Source organism: Oncorhynchus masou, chromosome 29 (genome assembly GCF_036934945.1).
Source record: "Oncorhynchus masou masou isolate Uvic2021 chromosome 29, UVic_Omas_1.1, whole genome shotgun sequence".
NCBI classification, from domain to species: Eukaryota; Metazoa; Chordata; class Actinopteri; order Salmoniformes; family Salmonidae; genus Oncorhynchus; species Oncorhynchus masou.
In genome coordinates this window covers 23,464,714-23,478,263 of record NC_088240.1, presented here as the reverse complement: position 1 = coordinate 23,478,263, position 13,550 = coordinate 23,464,714, and the positions used below count along the sequence as shown (strand labels likewise).

Sequence of the window (13,550 nt, the reverse complement as noted above, 5' to 3'; positions counted from 1 at the left end):
CAGTTTGGCCAGGCGGCCAGCTCTAGGAAGAGTCTTGGTGGTTCCAAAACATCTTCCATTTAAGAATGATGGATGCCTCATAGATGCCTTATAGCAAAGAGGCTGAATACTTATGTAAATAAGGTATTTCTGTTTTTTAATTTTAATCATTTGCATAATTTAAACATAACCTGTTTTCACATTATTGTATGTAGATTGCTAAGGAACAAAATGTATTTTATCAATTTTAGAACAAGGTTGTAAAGTAACAGAATGTGGAAAAAGTCAAGGGGTCTGAATACTTTCAGAATGCACTGTACATTATCAAGCATTTCACACATATTATCCAGATACTGACTGTTACTACTTGGTGGTCTATAGCAGCTTCCCACCAGAATGGACTTTAGGTGAGGCAGATGAACCTGTAGCCATATTACTTCAACAGTATTTAACATGAGATCCTTTCTAATCTTTATAGGAATCTGGTTCTGAATATAAACAGCAACACCTCCACCATTGGCATTTCTGTATTTTCTGTAGATGTTATAACCATGTATTGTTACACCTATATCATCAAAGGTATTATATAAGTACGTTTCAGATATTTTCAGAATATGAATGTCATATGTTACTAGCAAGTTATTGATTTCATAAATCTTGTTTCTTAAACTATACATGTTAACGTTGGCTATTTTGAGCACTTTTCTGGGATGCTTGATTGTTTTCATTGCTTAACTGGAATGCTTAGCAGAAGTAGACATGCTCATGTTATTTATGTTAGTGTAGGGTGAGCTGCACACAGTGGACTTCCTACTAGGGCACACCTCCTCAGTGGTAATAGTATAACTCTGGTTCATAGGCACATAATTACAGCATACAATAGCTGTAGTATCAGCAGAGGCATTCAAGGCAGTTAGAGGGACATAAAATAGGTTACTTACATTGTCTACCAAAGAAACTAGGATAATGTTAATTTGCTGAAGCATTATGACAACTCGGCGACACAATGATAGGGATTAACTGAGCTGGGCTTGGGTCATTGATAAGTCATTGTCTCAACGCAGCCTTATAATGCTGTAAAAGGATCCAGGAACCCAAATGATTTGGGTGGATCCCATCCTCCTTTAAGAAATTGCTTTGTTTCCAGAGTGCATCAAAATTGTTAATACATTTTAAACACACAGGGCTGCAATAGTTATGTAGCCAGTTATGGTGGGCTAAAAGTCTGCTGAACTTCTCAATGCCACAATTTAAGGAGGACAGAGGGCCAGATATTATGGGGTGTTTTTGGTGTCAAGCAGAGACCCAATCAGTTCTTTAAAATACATCTTCAGCTGTTCTGAGCTGCCCTTCATAATGTCATTGAATCTCACATAAACTAGGATAGACTCAGTTTCATTATGCAGGCTTAAAATGTTTTGGAGCAGCTTATTTTTGTTGTGTCCTCATGCTCATGGGTAGCACAAAGTTTTTTCTCCAGGTACTGAGACATTTCTCACCATCGAACTGCCCAATACAATGGCCACAAGAAGCAGGGAAGTGTAGGCCCCCAGCTCCCGGCGATAGGTCCAGACCTCCCACAGCAGGCAGAGCCCCGTTAGATCCAGAGAAAGGGAAAGGAGCCGAACTCGACGACGAAGCAGACACGAACTCGACGACGAAGCAGACGCGAACTTGACGACGAAGCAGACACGAACTCGACGACGAAGCAGACACCCTTGAACTTTGCGACCTTTTGCCACATTTCAGGCTTCAAACATAAAGATATAGAACTGTATTTTTTTGTGAAGAATCAACAACAAGTGGGACACAATCATGAAGTGGAACGACATTTATTGGATATTTCAAACTTTTTTAACAAATCAAAAACTGAAAAATTGGGAGTGCAAAATTATTCAGCCCCTTTACTTTCGTGCAGCAAACTCTCTCCAGAAGTTCAGTGAGGATCTCTGAATGATCCAATGTTGACCTAAATGACTAATGATGATAAATACAATCCACCTGTGTGTAATCTAGTCTCTGTATAAATGCACCTGCACTGTGATAGTCTCAGAGGTCCGTTAAAAGCGCAGAGAGCATCATGAAGAACAAGGAACACACCAGGCAGGTCCGAGATACTGTTGTGAAGAAGTTTAAAGCCGGATTTGGATACAAAAAGATTTCCCAAGCTTTAAACATCCCAAGGAGCACTGTGCAAGCGATAATATTGAAATGGAAGGAGTATCAGACAACTGCAAATCTACCAAGACCTGGCCGTCCCTCTAAACTTTAAGCTCATACAAGGAGAAGACTGATCAGAGATGCAGCCAAGAGGACCATGATCACTCTGGATGAACTGCAGAGATCTACAGCTGAGGTGGGAAACTCTGTCCATAGGACAACAATCAGTCGTATATTGCACAAATCTGGCCTTTATGGAAGAGTGGCAAGAAGAAAGCCATTTCTTAAAGATATCCATAAAAAGTGTTGATTAAAGTTTGCCACAAGCCACCTGGGAGACACACCAAACATGTGGAAGAAGGTGCTCTGGTCAGATGAAATCAAAATTGAACTTTTTGGCAACAATGCAAAACGTTATGTTTGGCATAAAAGCAACACAGCACATCACCCTGAACACACCATCTCCACTGTCAAACATGGTGGTGGCAGCATCATGGTTTGGGCCTGCTTTTCTTCAGCAGGGACAGGGAAGATGGTTAAAATTGATGGGAAGATGGATGGAGCCAAATACAGGACCATTCTGGAAGAAACCTTGATGGAGTCTGCAAAAGACCTGAGACTGGGACAGAGATTTGTCTTCCAACAAGACAATGATCCAAAACATAAAGCAAAATCTACAATGGAATGGTTCAAAAATAAACATATCCAGGTGTTAGAATGGCCAAGTCAAAGTCCAGACCTGAATCCAATCGAGAATCTGTGGAAAGAACTGAAAACTGCTGTTCACAAATGTTCTCCATCCAACCTCACTGAGCTCGAGCTGTTTTGCAAGGAGGAATGGGAAAAATTTCAGTCTCTCGATGTGCAAAACTGATAGAGACATACCCCAAGCGACTTACAGCTGTAATCACAGCAAAAGGTGGCGCTACAAAGTATTAACTTAAGGGGGCTGAATAATTTTGCACGCCCAATTTTTCAGTTTTTGATTTGTTAAAAAAGTTTGAAATATCCAATAAATGTCGTTCCACTTCATGATTGTGTCCCACTTGTTGTTGATTCTTCACAAAAAAATACAGTTTTATATCTTTATGTTTGAAGCCTGAAATGTGGCAAAAGGTTGCAAAGTTCAAAGGGGCCGAATACTTTCGCAAGACACTGTATGTAAGGTCCCTCAATCAAGCACAGGTTCAACTACAAAGACCAGGGAGGTTTTCGAAAGCCTCATAAAGAAGGGCAGCGATTGGCAGATGGATAACAATAACAAATCAGACGTTGAATATTATATTTAAGCATGGTCAAGTTAATAATTAGGTTTTGGATGATTGGATGTATTAAACCATCCAGACACATCAAAGATGCCATCTTCCTTTTGCACTGAGCTGCAGGATAAGTAGAAACTACTTAGGGATGTCACGATGAATTGATTTTAAAACAGCTAGTTCAATGGCTGTGATGGTAGAAATCTGAGGATGGATCAACAATATTGTAGTGGCTCCACAATAATGGCCTAAATGAAAGAATGAAAAGAAGAATAGAAATATGCAGAATAACATGCAGGTACTAAAGGTACTAAAGTAATTCAAAAAAGAAACACATCAAAAAAACTAAACACATCACTGAGTAACTGCCTCATTATTTTTAAGCACGGTGGTGGCTGCATCATGGTATGGGTATGCTTGACATCGGCAAAGGCTGGGTAGTTATTCAGGATGAAAAGAAAGAGGATAGACGTAAGCACAGGCAAAATCCTAGAGGGAAACCTGTTTCAGCCTGCTTACAACAGACACTGGGAGAGGAATTCATCTTCTAGCGTCTTTTTAACCTACAACACAAAGCCAAATCTACACAGTGAATGTTCCTACATTCCTACGTAGCCAAGTTAAAGTTTTTTACTTAAATCTGCTTGAAAATCTATTGCAAGACTTGATAATTGCTGTCTAGCCATGATCCCCAACACATTGACAGAGCTGGAAGAATTTTGAAAAGAATAATGGGCAAATATTGCACAATGCAAGTGTGCAAAGCTCTTATGAAACTTACCCAAGAAGAATCACAGCTGTAATGACAGGCAAAGGTGTTTTTAACATGTATTGATTCAGGGGGTGGATACTTATCTAATCGAGGTATATTAGTGTTTAATTTTTCAGGAATACCATTTTTTAAAATAATTTCTCTTCCACTTTGCGTATTTTGTGTAGATTGTTGAAAAAAAAAATCAATCCCACTTTGTAACACAATAAAATGTGAAGAAATTCTAGGGGTGTGTAGACTTTCCATAGGCCCCGTACACTACCTTTCGATTAAATTTGACATCCTGCAATTGAGACCTGGAGAAGATAGATGAGCTGAGTCATAATCACCTGACACAGCACACCCTTGTGCACACCTTCTGTACTTGTCTGTTGTCTTGTTTGTATTTACAGTATTCTACTTCCTCTTCGTCTAAACCAGACCAGCGCAAACATGGCCAAACATTATTGATACAGTATGAATGATATGGCTATGAGGAAGTTATGCGTCTTCAAAACAATAAAAGGGATTGAAGAGGGATAGTCAGAAAGGTCAAAGATTATATTGGGTTAACGCTGTACAGTCCGTCGCAGAAACCCCGCGCTGGAATTTCCGCGGGGGCGGCCGTCACTAGTTACCACAACTACAAAGTCATAATTATGCCTCAACCCCCGCCTATTTCTACAATTTATCTTCTTAAAATATGATTTAAACCTAACCCTAACCACACTGCTAACATTATGCCTGACCTGACCTTAAATTAAGACCAAAAATCTATTTTTTGTTTTGATGAATTTGTACGATAGAGACGTTTGTGGCGGTGGTAACTAGTGACAACCCCGGAGGGCGGGAACAGTGATATTCAAGGAGGAAGTTCAAACTCCCTGGAGTTTCTGAAAGCGGCGTGTTGACGCATGAAAATGTGTTCCTCTTTGCGTAAAAAGGCACATCGCCTCTTTGAAATGCATCATTCATAACACACTTGTAGAGAAGCTTTTATCTATTAGTTAAGTTATTTGCGTTTATTGGATATCATTATTGCATTTACTTGACAACATGTCAGAAGTCTTCATTATAGATCTAATTCACTGTCGGTGTCCGCAGCACAGATTGTGCGTGGAGAGGCAAGTAAAAAGCGTCACAGGTAGGAGCGATGTCGGCTTTCAGATATATCTACTATTCGGACCACATGGTCAACGTTGTAATGCAAACGGCGAGAACAATATGTCTTTGCTAGAAACGTTTTTTAGTCAGAAGACAAACGTCCACGTATTGGACTACACCACTGTTACGGAGTCTTGGTACCGTTTCAAACTAGCCGTGGACCAACTGGACTTACGAACGGTTCGGGTCTTCACCTCAAAAAAAAGGAGACCGATGTTTGAAGCATACATTGAGCAACTTTTCACGGAAGTGTATACATTTGAGTACATCACATCACATGACCTCCCGTGCCCTGGTCATGTGCAATGCGACTCACCTTTAGCTCCACCTGGCAGTGAGGTCAGAGAGGAGGTCAGAAGCTTTCTGCAGCAGTTACCAGCTAAAGGAGACGTCACCATACTGAGGTCCACTTTAATTTCAGGTAGGTGTGTGTAATACAGTATCTATTACTGTAGTGTAATATTATGCTGAATTATCTGAAGACTATAATTCAGCAACCAGTGAACAGTCCCTCCCCTCTTTCCTCTTCACTCCCTCTCCCCTCCCTCCATGCACCTCTCTTCTCTCTTAATTCTATGTAAGGGCTTTATTGGCATAGGAAACATGTTAACATTGCCAAAGCATGTGAACTAGATAATAAACACGAGTGAAATAAACTATCAAAATTAACAGTAAACATTAACTCACAAAAGTTCCAAAAGAATAAAGACATGACAAATTTCATATTATGTGCAAATAGTTAAAGTACAAAAGGGAAACTAAATAAACATAAATATGGGTTGTCTTTACAATGGTGTTTGTTCTTCACTGGTTGCCCTTTTCTTGTGGCAACAGGTCACAAATCTTGCTGCTGTGATGGCACACTGTGGTATTTCACCCAATAGATATGGGAGTTAATCAAAATTGGTTTTGTTTTCTAATTCTTTGTGGATCTGTGTAATATGTCTCTCTAATATGGTCATACATTTGGCACGAGGTTAGGAAGTGCAGCTCAGTTTCCACCTGATTTTGTGGGCAGTGAGCACATAGCCCGTCTTCTCTTGAGAGCCAGGTCTGCTTACGGCGGCCTTTCTCAATAGCAAGGCTATGCTCACTGAGTCTGTACATAGTCAAAGCTTTCCTTAATTTTTGGGTCAGTCACAGTTGTCAGGTATTCTGCCACTGTGTACTCTGTTTAGAGCCAAATAGCATTGTAGTTTGCCCTGTTTTTGTTTGTTAATTATTTCCTATGTGTCAAGTAAATATCTTTTTTGTTTTCTCATGATGGTTGGGATTAACATGACCATTTTGTGAATTCTTCTGCATGAAGAGTCTCAATTTGGTGTTTGTCACATTTTGTGAATTCTTGGCTAGTGAGCGAACCCCAGACCTCACAACCATAAAGGGAAATAATATTGATTCAAGTATTTTTAGCCAGATCCTCATTGGTATGTCAAATTTCATGTTCTTTTTGATGGCATAGAAGGCCCTTCTTGCCTTGTCTCTAGGCTCGTTCACAGCTTTGTGGAAGTTACCTGTAGCGCTGATGTTTAGGCCGAGGTATGTATAGTTTTTTTGTGTGCTCTTGGGCAACGGTGTCTAGATGGAATTTGTATTTGTGGTCCTGGCAACTGGACCCTTTTTGGAACACTATTATTTTTGTCTTTCTGAGATTGACTTTCAGGGCCCAAGTCTGACAGAATCTGTGCAGAAGATCTAGGTGCTGCTGTAGGCCATCCTTGGTTGGGGACAGAAGCACCAGATAATCAGCAAACAGTGACATTTGACTTCAGATTCTAGTAGGGTGAGGCCGGGTGCTGGAGACTGTTCTAGTGCCCTCGCCAATTCGTTTATATATATATATATATATATGTATATATATATATGTATATATATATGTATATATATGTATATATATATATGTATATATATATGTATATATATGTATATATATGTATATATATATATATATATATGTATGTGTTGAAGAGGGTGGGGCTTAAACTGCATCCCTGTCTCACCCCACGACCCTGTGGAAAGAAATGTGTGTGTTATTTGCCAATTTTGTTTGTGTACATGGATTTCATAATGTCATATGTTTCCCCCCCCAACACCACTTTCCATCTATTTGTATAGCAGACCCTCATGCCAAATTGAGTCAAAAGCTTTTTTTAAATCAACAAAGCATGAGAAGACTTTGCCTCTGTTTTGGTTTGTTTGTTTGTCAATTAGGGTGTGCAGGGTGAATACGTGGTCTGTTGTACGGTAATTTGGTAAAAATCCAATTTGACATTTGCTTAGTACATTGCTTTCACTGAGGAAATGTACTAGTCTGCTGTTAATGATAATGCAGAGGATTTTCCCAAGGTTGCTCCCACGGTAGTTATTGAGGTCAAATTTGTCTCAACTTTTGTAGATTGGGGTGATTAGTCCTTGGTTCTAAATATTGGGGAAGATTCCAGAGCCAAGGATGATGTTAGAGTTTAAATATAGCCAATTGGAATTTGTGGTCTGTATATTTTATCACTTCATTGAGGATACCATCAACACCACAGGTCTTTTTAGGTTGGAGGGTCTGTAATTGGACCTGTAGTTCATTCAAGGTAATTGGATAATCCAGTGAGTTCTGGAAGACTTCAATAGTTAACTCTAAGTTTTGTTTTTGATCATGTATATGTTTTGCTGTTTGTTATAGAGAGAAAAAGATTGGAGAGGAGGTTTATCCATACATCTCCGTTTTTAAATAGATAACTCTGTGTTGTTTGTTTAGAGTTTTTCAATTTGCCCAGAAGTGGTTAGATTGTTTGGATTCTTCAATGACATTGAGCTGATTTAGGTGGACCTGGTCAAACCAGGCTGTTCAATTTCAAGGTGGAGTGGTGGGCCAGGTAAACATTTGGTTTTGAGGCACAGTCACAGGAAATACTTGCGTTCTCTCCCCACTGTGTGTGTGTGTGTGTGTGTGTGTGTGTGTGTGTGTGTGTGTGTGTGTGTGTGTAGACTGTTTCTCCCATGGATTCACCACACGTACAGGAGGTATTTCCTCCATCTCCACCCTCTCCTCTCTCAACCTGTTCAGTAGCTCCAGACGCAGAGACCCCATGACCCTCGTAGCAGAGAACATCCGCCGACTAGCCCAAAAGGCTGGGTTCTACCCCCGACGCCTGCACCTGGTCAAGGTATCACAGCACAGCAAATAACATTAATTAATCCCTGGATGTAAGTGTAACATGGCCTCAAGAGGTCAACCAGAAGTCGACTGGCTCCAGAGTGTGAATTATAATGTGACATTCGAAGGGTCTCTTATTTTTTTCACGGGACTTCATGTGTGTGTGCACACGCTTAACTTTATCTCCAGAGTTGGAAACCCTTTTGGTCAAGTTTCCCCACACAGCGGTGCAGGCGGAGCGTGTGTCTATAGTAAACGTCTCGAGTTGCACAAAACGGAATGTAACGTTGCGGATAAAGTTCAAAATGACACAATTTCATGTGTACAACATCTAAAGACCTACATCACTATACTGAGAGTGTGTCCGTTTCTAAAAATACATATTTGGGTATTTTTGACATTTTGTTCATGTATTTTGAGTGCTCTGATACTGCACAACAAGCAATGAGGAAGTGAATCGCGGCTGGGCTAAGTTTCTCATAAACAACATAGGATGCATTTTCTCCATAGTTTTTGATGGTAGGCCACTCTGGTAGGCCTACATTATGGTCAAATAGCCACAGTAGCCTACTTGACCACTGTTAGTTTTAACTTAAAGCGGGTGCAGCCTGTGTTCACGGTAAACACGCACCGGAAGTTGCACAGAATTTTCACAACGTTCAAGTTTGCAGTCAGCAGACCTGAAATTAGCTGACAATGAAAAAAAATTAGAGGAAACATTGGTCGGAAGTTCTATAACAGGCCATTTACATAAAACATTTAGATTTACTTCTCCTTTAATATTTACCACTAGAAAAAAAAAGCATTTTAAATAAATAGGAGAATGGTTCAATTAGAATTAATTATAGACCCCACAAAGTTGACTTTGTTGCATTTAGGGGCATTCTTGTCTCATTCAGGGCCCCCCATAATTTGCACTCTGACAGGCCACGCCTCTTAAACTGGTTCCTCTAGGGTTTTTCTTAGGTTCCTGCCTTTTAGGGAGTGTTTCTGTGCTTCTGCCTCTGCATTGCGTGCTCTTTGGGGTTTTAAGCTGGGTATCTGTAAAGCTCTTTGAGGTTTTAAGCTGGGTATCTGTAAAGCTCTTTGGGGTTTTAAGCTGGGTATCTGTAAAGCACTTTGGGGTTTTAAGCTGGGTATCTGTAAAGCACTTTGTGACAACTGCTGATGTAAAAAGGGCTTTATTAAATACATTTGATTGATTGAGGTCTAGACCGTTATGGCACAGGGAGGTAGTGCACGTGTCCTGTACATCGTGTAACACTCACTCCAGTGGGTTGTAGAAAACATCACTGACATCATTAAGTGGTTAATGCTGAATAGCTGTTTCTGCCAGGTGAACCACAGCAGTGACGTATGGGTGATGGGAAAGGAAGACGAGCCACACGACTATGATGGCATCGTAACCAATCAGAGAGGTGTTGTCATAGCTGCGCCAGGAGCTGATTGCATGCCCCTCCTCTTCACTGACCCCGTGGCCAGGGTCATCGGAGTAGCTCACGCTGGTGAGACACACACATACACTTTAAGTACAAGACAGTATTAATATTCTGTAGAAAGATGTCTGCTGGTGCGTCATTATGAAGTGTTCCTTTGTGTTTCCCTCTGTCAGGATGGAAAGGAACCCTGATGGGTGTTGCCATGGCTACAGTCAACGCCATGGTGATGGGATTCGGCAGCAGGGCGTGTGACGTCACCGTGGCGATCGGGCCGTCGGTGGGGGCCTGTTGCTTTACACTGGAGAGAGAGCAGGCTGCAGACTTCTACTCTATCCACCCTGACTGTGTTCCTGACATGGCTGAGACCAGGCCTCATGTCAACATACGACTAGCCACCAGGTTAGTTTGGCCAACTATACAACACATAGACAAATAGCGCGTTCAAGCGGGTCCCTTTTTTCAAACATCGTTGGTCACTGCCTTTCAAAGTGTTGCATTATGGGGATAAAAATGGTCAGACTTGTGCCTGTTTATATATCGGCTGCATGAACTTTACAAACATCTTGTGAGCAAGTTTCTGCAGCTGCTCTACACCAGCTCCCTCCTGCAGCCATCGCCTGCATTGTGGGAGGCTCTATTGTCAACCAATCACTAGTCTCTTACCAACGCAAACGTGATCAAAGACATGACTGAAACAGGAACCATCTTTGTCATGTTTCGTGTATACACATACAAATGAATGTGATATTTGAGTCTCTCTGTCACTTCTTGATTGTACATTGTACACATATAGTATGCCAGTTTGTGAGTGTGCAATATGGGGGTTGGAGACATAGAAAGAAAAACCTTTCTAAACATTGGCAACACTGCCATGTTGATCTGAGCCTTGCTGTTGGAAAACCACATTAATATCTGACTTCCGGGACTCCCGAGGGGCGCAGCGGTCTAAGGCACTACATATCCGGGTTCGATCCCGGGCTGTGTTACAGCCGGCTGCGTCCGGGAGACCCATAAGGCAACGCACAATTGGCCCAGCATCGTCCGGGTTAGGGGAGGGTTTGGCCAGCCAGGATGTCCTTGTCCCATCGCTCTCTAGCGACTACTGTGGCGGACCGGTGCATGCACGCTGACACGGTCGCCAGTTGTACGGTGTTTCCTCCGACACATTGGTGCGGCTGGCTTCCGGGTTAAGCGAGCAGTGTGTCAAGAAGCAGTTTGGCTTGGCAGGGTCGTGTTTTGGGGGATGCATGGCTCTCGACCTCCCGTATATGAGTTGCAGCAATGGGACAAGACTGTAACTACCAATTGGATATCACAAAATTGGAGAGAAAAAGTGGTAATAAAAATAATTTACAAAAATCTATAAATATCAGACTTCCGGCTGTCGCAGTTGCACTTCACCCGACTTCGCTATTCGACTTTCATCTTCATTCAGTTGCTTGAGCCTTACCACTCTTTCTCTGACATAATGTCCTTAAATCACTGATGATAAAAAAAGCTTTGACTCCCAGTTGAAATAATTCCACAGGGTCAATAATGAGGTCACTATGTGGTCAATCTATGATGTGGTTTTTATGATAGGTGCTGCTAGGCTGGAGAGTCGCCTGATTGATTTCCTATAGGGTGTTACCAGGTTACCACTCTCCCTGATCTACTACCATAGAGTCAGTTCCCCTCAGCCACTCATCTGATTGCAAAGACAAAGGTCATGCCCTGGAAGTGATCTCTGTGAGTGGATACTGGTTGTGTAGGGTGATACTATTGAAATGATCATTAGTCCCATCAGGTTAATGGATTACCAATCTAACCAGCAGAATGATGGAGAGTCCAACTAAAGGGGCAGTATTTCTTCTGAACACATATTTCACCCTAAAGGCATGCTGACCATGGAATAATTAAAGTAGAATAATCTACATTGTTTAGACCAGGGTCTCTTCTTTTCCTGTGTTTTTAAACTTCCACGTTCTCCATTCCAGAATACTTCTCCAGAGGGAAGGGGTCCTGCCTGAGCGTATCCATGATGACACGGTGGCTGACAGGCCGAGCGTGACCCTGTGCACATCCTGTCACCCTGAGGCCTTCTTCTCCCACGTCAGGGACGGGCTTAACTTCGGAACGCAGATCGGCTTCCTGTGGATGGACGAAACAGGAACTACTGACTGTTTCAGTAGTTCAGAACACTGAATTCATTTATGTACATTACCAGTCAAAAGGTTTAGAACATCTACTCATTGCAGGGTTTTTCTTTATTTGGACTATTTTCTACATTGTAGAATAATAGTGAAGACATCAAACCTATGAAATAACATATGGAATCATGTAGTAATCAAAAACGTGTTTAATATATTTTATATTTGAGATTCTTCAATGTAGTGACCCTTTGGCTTGATGACAGCTTTACACACTCTTGGCATTCTGTCAACCAGCTTCATGAGGAATGATAATCCCACTAAGTGCAAACCAGATGGGATGGCGTATCTCTGCGCCACTCGAATGCTGTGGTAGCCATGCTGGTTAAGTGTGCCTTAAATTCTAAATAAATCACTGACAGTGTCACGATCAAAGCATCCCACATCCTCGTCCATACTTCACGGTGGGAAACACACATGCAGAGATCATCCGTTCACCTACTCTGCGTCTCACAAAGACACGATGGTTTAACTTAAAACTTAAAAGTTCTTGAAATTTTCCACATTGACTGACTTTGATGTCTTAAAGTCATTATGGATTGTATTTTCTCTTTGCTTATTTGAGCTGTTCTTGTTCCTGTTTCATTCCAGGTGACTACCTCATGAAGCCGGTTGAGAGAATGTCAAGCGTGATTAAAGCTGTCGTCAAGGCAAAGGGTGGCTACTGTGAAGAATCTTACATATAACATATTTTGATTTGTTTAATACTTTTTTGGTTACTACATGATCCCATATGTGTTATTTCATAGTTTTGATGTCTTCACTATTATTCTACAATGTAGAAAATAGTACAAATAAAGAAAAACCCTTGAATGAGTAGATGAGTGTCCAAACATTTGACTGGTACTGTATATTAAATGCACATGTAGCCATATCTGTCTGTGGTAAAGTTGCATGCAACATAAAAGCGGTACACTCCAGATATGATTAATCTTTCCATGAATATTTAATTCATATGCAAACACTTATTCATACACAATGCATTATTGTGTTTGTGTGAGGATACAGAATTATTTTGGTTCCACAGAAATACAGTAGCAGGAAATCTGATATATCAAAAGGTGGCGATAGCACCACCAAAATAATACTGTATCCTCACACAAATACAATAATGCATTGTGTGTTTATCTTTGTCTCAATCTCTTTATTTGAAAGATCTCAGGAATCACATCTGTATGAATAGGCCATGTGGGGTGCACATAAATGAAAACCCAATATAGAAAGTTTGATTAAAAGAACCTCCATAGCAAGGCATATAAAGTCTCTCTATCTTGTATGATCTTGTATTTTAGTGTTTTATGAGGCCATGGTCTATTAAAGCTACCGTTAAACACATCTTCACTGCATTGTATAAGTTCCACACCAGCTACTTTAATTAAACTTGACTAATTAAGACCAACAGCTGTGCTTAATCTGTCCTAATATAATAACCTAGCCACACAGAGAGAGGGGAGAGACAGA

General features: G+C 41.0%; 1 protein-coding gene across 3 annotated transcripts; it reads left to right on the top strand.

Moving 5' to 3' along the window:
* The first annotated feature begins 5,044 nt into the window (after positions 1-5,044).
* On the top strand, positions 5,045-13,482 carry lacc1 (laccase (multicopper oxidoreductase) domain containing 1). Of its 3 annotated transcripts, XM_064944318.1 has the most exons (6): positions 5,045-5,734; positions 6,801-6,852; positions 8,372-8,471; positions 9,798-9,966; positions 10,074-10,299; positions 11,877-13,482. In XM_064944318.1, the coding sequence occupies exons 1-6, from the start codon at positions 5,206-5,208 to the stop codon at positions 12,082-12,084; spliced, it is 1,284 nt and encodes a 427-aa protein (XP_064800390.1). In that variant the 5' UTR covers positions 5,045-5,205; the 3' UTR covers positions 12,085-13,482. The 3 variants fall into 3 exon arrangements, with proteins under 3 accessions (XP_064800390.1, XP_064800389.1, XP_064800391.1); XM_064944317.1 differs by lacking the exon at positions 6,801-6,852 and having other exon boundaries at positions 8,293-8,471; XM_064944319.1 differs by lacking the exon at positions 6,801-6,852 and having other exon boundaries at positions 5,717-5,734.
* Positions 13,483-13,550: the final 68 nt, after the last annotated feature.

What these genes read in the sequence shown, in the direction of transcription:
- lacc1 (XM_064944317.1), top strand. Translation starts at nt 5,206, where the DNA reads ATGTCAGAAGTCTTCATTATAGATCTAATTCACTGTCGGTGTCCGCAG. An exon ending in CATCGGAGTAGCTCACGCTG is followed by an intron (nt 9,967 to 10,073) that starts GTGAGACACACA and finishes TCCCTCTGTCAG; the next exon opens with GATGGAAAGGAACCCTGATG. An exon ending in AACATACGACTAGCCACCAG is followed by an intron (nt 10,300 to 11,876) that starts GTTAGTTTGGCC and finishes TCTCCATTCCAG; the next exon opens with AATACTTCTCCAGAGGGAAG.